This window comes from Pholis gunnellus (assembly GCF_910591455.1).
Source record: "Pholis gunnellus genome assembly, chromosome: 2".
Lineage (NCBI taxonomy): Eukaryota > Metazoa > Chordata > Actinopteri > Perciformes > Pholidae > Pholis > Pholis gunnellus.
Window position 1 is genome coordinate 8,675,109 of NC_136536.1, and position 4,851 is coordinate 8,679,959.

Genomic DNA, 4,851 nt, shown 5'->3' on the forward strand with positions numbered 1-4,851 from the left:
ATCTTGTTTGAGAGTTGATGAACAACCACGAAATGCCTTCTTTTCTAATTTTTAGAACTCATGGACGGATAAATTGAAAAGAAAAAAAACATTTCCCTTGGATTTTCAGAGAGAACAGTTTTAAATACTTGAACTGTGTGAACTCAGATCCAACCAATTAGATACTGCTGAAATGTTAGAGAGAGGGAGAGGACCGACACAAATGTCAGAGATGGAGAAAAAGGAAATAAAACAGCTTAATTGCAGAATTGTCCTCTTTCTCTTTGCACTGGCTGAAACCAAAGGAGGAAAGAGTCCAAGATCATTTTGTATTAACGACATTAGTTTCATAAGCAAAGGAATCTGTAATACGGAAATTTCGTCACAGAGAAACGTGATGGAAAAAGAACACTAATTTATTTTTCGACAAATGTTTTGGCTCTGTTTTGGTCTCCACCCTCTCCTGAGTGAAATATGTTGCTCTATAGCCGCTTTATGCTCCACTGCATCCACCAGCTAGTCACCATTTGGTGACATCGAGTGTGAGTGAACCAAAACAGTTGCTGGTTGTAAAACCGAAACATAGAGCTGATAGAAGTCATAGGGCTGAGTATGAAGGGAACTGCAGAGTCGGTGATAATTCTCCTCATCAGGAGCGACTCCTTTCATGTAAAACAGTCATTAATAAATTGCTCATACATTTTTTTGTATGAGTCTATACATTATTTTTTTTATTTTTTTTAAGAAATTCCTACTCATTCTCCCTTTTAAGAATTCAGATACACAGGTTTTGGGACTTTGGACAAAATATTACAGCTCAAAACAGTGTGCGGTCCGATATGTAAACCTTATGTAAACCATCAAACCAGAGGTTCAGTCAGTCAATACCAGAATCTGAAGATATTTACAATTAGCATGAAAATAAGTTGTCATATGTAAATAGAACCTTTTCTAGTATCTAGTAGCCATATCAATGAATAACGTAAATGTTGTTTTATTGATAATGCTCTCAATCATTTTCCCTTAAGCCTTTGAAATATTACTTGAATGTAAGAGACAAAAATAAATGCAATAAATAATTTTTAGTGTAATGAAGCCTGTAGACTTCTATCAGCAGCCATGACTCACATCTTGTGTACATTGTACTCTTGAGAACTGTTTGTTTTGTCCGTCCTGTACTTTAATTTTCCAGGATACGACACTGACTGTGTGTAACATTCATGGTTTAACCTGAATATCCACTCCTCAAATGGTGTTTCTTCACCTCTGAGTGGTCCAGAACAGACTGTGAAGAAAAATGTAACTTTCTCAACTGCTAAAAAGACGAGAGGTCAAAATGCCGGCTGCCGTCAGAAGACTTTCTGAAAGCTGCTTTGTCGACAATAAATGAAAGGATGATTTTGTCAACATTCCAGAAGTGCCAGAGGTGACGTCCAAAGAATGTGAGCACATTTTCTGAGTCAGAACTGCAGGGAAATCGTAGATGAGTGCAAAAGCTCAAACAAACAATCAGAGAATGTACAAACTCTGCTTCCGTTAGTAACAGAAGCAGCTCCGGTTCTTGATGAGATCTGAGATGAAATATGAACTTATCAGGCTCCGGCAAACATCCGCTTGTTTAACTGGAAAGAATTTCAAATTCTGTGCAAAAATTGTTGTAATCCAATATATGATTTCAGTTCCACTTTAGGTTCATACGCCTGTCATCGAACACAGGTCAAAAGTCACAAGCATTAAGTTTTGTTGTCTACTTTCTCAGCATGTGGGCTGCATCTTTGCTTCCCCACTGCAAAGAGAGCCACAGGTGGCTCCAAAAAAAAGCACTAACAAGACATATGTTTGTCACATTTTGTTACAGTGGAGGAACACACTTAAGTGAAATCTGTTGAAGTTGTATCCCGGAAAATCCTCAAGCAGCCAGGTATGAGAACTGCAACCATGTGAGGGAGGAAAAGCTCATCAAGACTTAAGGGATGACAAACTCCACCATCTGCACGTGGATCTGCCGCTGACACTGATGCACGAATGGTAAGTGAAAAGTTTTTCAAATGCAAGCGCCAGTCAGAAAGTTTTGGTGAATAGAAACGTGGGCGAGTCGGTGTGGAGATGCAGATGACGTAAAGGCGCAGCGAGTGGCAGCAGAGCGAGGCCGTTCTGGCAGAGATAAGGTGGCGGTGGGCGCCGCCGGTGTAGCGCCTGTCACCGCACACACATGCTTTGTGTACACACAGGGTGTTAAGAGCTGTCAGACAGGTATGGCTCAAGCTTGATCTGAGCCGTGATTGATCGCACAGGTTCAGGTGGAGTTCACGGGAGGTCTCTGGTATCATTGGCAAAATGAGTGACAGACACAAAATAGGGTGATGGAATATTATCAGGAAGCCATTTGTAATGCAGGGGCGAGCCGGGATCTCTTAAGGGATGTTGTCTCTCTGAAATGAAGTCATCCATCACCTCAACTTCATATTTGATTAGGTCATGAGTAGCTTTTATTAAAGAGGAAGAAGACGCTTCAATATTGTGCTTGCACAGTGTGATACAAAAGTTACATATTATGTTCATATACCAAAGTTAAAGGGCACGGCATACAAAGTACTTAGCTGAAATACTGAGTATTGTATATATTCATTTAACAGTAAAAAAAAAAAAAAAAAGTGTGAAAAATATACTTTCAGCTGTGTTTCGCAAAGTCTCGTTCTGTACACAAAACTGTAGTAAAGTAAAAAGTATGTTTTGCTGAACCTCAGTACTTGCTTGTACAAAGGTGAAATACTTGATTAACTTTGAATAACAACTTTTAGGGCACAGGATTGAAGTCGACCTAAAATGACTTTCAGATTAATACATTATGATATTCCCTCATGTCGGCCTCATTGTTGTAAGAATTTGCGGCCTCTTTGTTCAATTGCTAAGTGGATATTTTTAGGTCTTTGGAGTGTTGGTTAGGTGAAACAAATAACTCGGTGACGTCATGTTGTTAGGCTTCTTGGGCATTTTTCACAATTTCACTAATTGTTTGTATTATAATTCTTCTTCTTCTTTAAGTATGCGTTTGAATGTCACTGTTTACGTTGCAGTAAACTAGCCTATTTTTAAATTTAAAAAGCATTGAGAAGTTACACAAATGTAATCAGATTACACCACTGAAACGACGTGTACGGTCAGGTTTTGAGTCAAACGTGACTTTATCAAACCTATGTTTTTTTTTTTAATTCTTTCTTTTAAATCAGAACTCCCAATTCTCATTCCGTGTTGAAGATGGTTAACGTCTTTGTTTTGCGCATCTGTTTGTAAAAGCTAAATGTTCACATAAGCAGGTTTATCTTCACACAATACACGTTATTCTGTTAAAGCAGCGCCTGACGTTCGTGACTGCAGCGGCTCTTTGTGTTTGTACGGAAATCTTACAAACTTTATGTCTTTCATTCAGTGAGCAAAGCGGAAGCTGCAGGAAAGGATCTTAAAACACACACACAGACACACACACACACAAGGTTCAGCGAGCATAGAAAGCAGCAGCACACAGCCCGAGCTCCTGCCGCCTCCCTTTTCCCTGGCCTCTGTTCCTTTAATAAACTCATGGTTATCTAGTGTAACAAATGTCTCGCTGCCATCATCAAGTCCAGGCGAGGAGGGAGGAGTTTTTAATGTTCAGTTTGTTCTATGGATCGATGTCTGCTGGCATCGCCTCTCCCCTCGCCTGCACCCGTGCGTAAGATACCGTACCATTACCAACCGCCTTTTACGCGCATTCCCTCCACATATTTATCCGCTGAAAAGCTGCCTGCGGGACTGACTGACACGCGTCGATCAACATATGTGGCGCTGATGGACAAAAACGGATGGTGAAAGGAGACGATTCGCCCCCCGTAGGAGGAGGAAGAAGAAGAAGAAGAAGAAGAAGAAGGTGAAGGAACGAGCCCGGCTGAACATCTGTTTCCCCGTTGAAAACGATCCCTAACTGGATTTTGTTTCATAGTGAGAGAGACTGAACTACTCCGAGAGACAAAATAAAGACTCGGACACACACACACAGAGACACACGCACGCACGCACGCACGCACGCTCTCTCGCTCCCTCTCTCTCTCTCTCTCTCTCTCTCACTCTCTCTCTCTCTCTCTCTCTCTCTCTCTGTGTCTCTCTCTATGCATGGACTATCGTAGACCGCATTCAGATTTCACCTGGGCACAGTAGTGAACTGCGACTCCAAAAAAAAAATGCCACGGCGGAAACAGCAGGCGCCCAAACGGGCTGCGGGTAAGTGATTTTTCTTCTTCTTCTTCAAAGAACCTCTTTAATAATACGAGTGTATTATTTGTGTATCATATTTGTTATGAATCTCTGTATAGCTCGCCTATAGCACAGGGTCCCCCCCCCCCCCCCTTCCTCAAACTTTTATCATGTGGGACCCCCCTGAATGGATCCGCATCAGACCCCCGTATTTAGAGAGATATTGTCCCGAGGAGCCCCATCCGAGCAGGTTTTTGTAGTTGGTGAGGATTTAGTAGGCTACAGTTATATAACTGTATGTGTAGTGTTGTGAAGAATATGGACACAGCTACGCTTTGTGCTTATAGTGGATTTAATAGTAATTCAACTAATTTTTATGTCACCACAGATTCTCTCAAGTGCTCCAACGTGGGCCTGGTACCACAGTTTGGGAACCGTACTGCTGTCAGAAAGTCAAATGTTAAAACAGTGTGTGTGTGTGTGGGGGGTGGGGGGGGTGGGGGGTGCACCATCACAGGCTGCTTCTGCAGTTGGAGGTAAATAAAAAAAGACTAATAACATAAATACTAAAGACAACTGTTCATTAGGATTTAAAAAGACGACAGTTGTGCAGCAATTCCTTAATCCTGTAACATGTCACAT

At 41.4% G+C, this 4,851-nt stretch overlaps 1 protein-coding gene across 1 annotated transcript in view; it reads left to right on the plus strand.

The window, feature by feature from the left end:
- The first annotated feature begins 4,116 nt into the window (after positions 1 to 4,116).
- Positions 4,117 to 4,851, plus strand: part of tshz2 (teashirt zinc finger homeobox 2) — a 38,436-nt gene continuing 37,701 nt past the window's right edge. Inside the window, exon 1 of the mRNA XM_079177203.1 lies at positions 4,117 to 4,236. Within this exon, the coding sequence (XP_079033329.1) occupies positions 4,197 to 4,236 (40 nt within the window). The 5' untranslated portion in view covers positions 4,117 to 4,196. The remainder of the gene's footprint in view (positions 4,237 to 4,851) is intronic.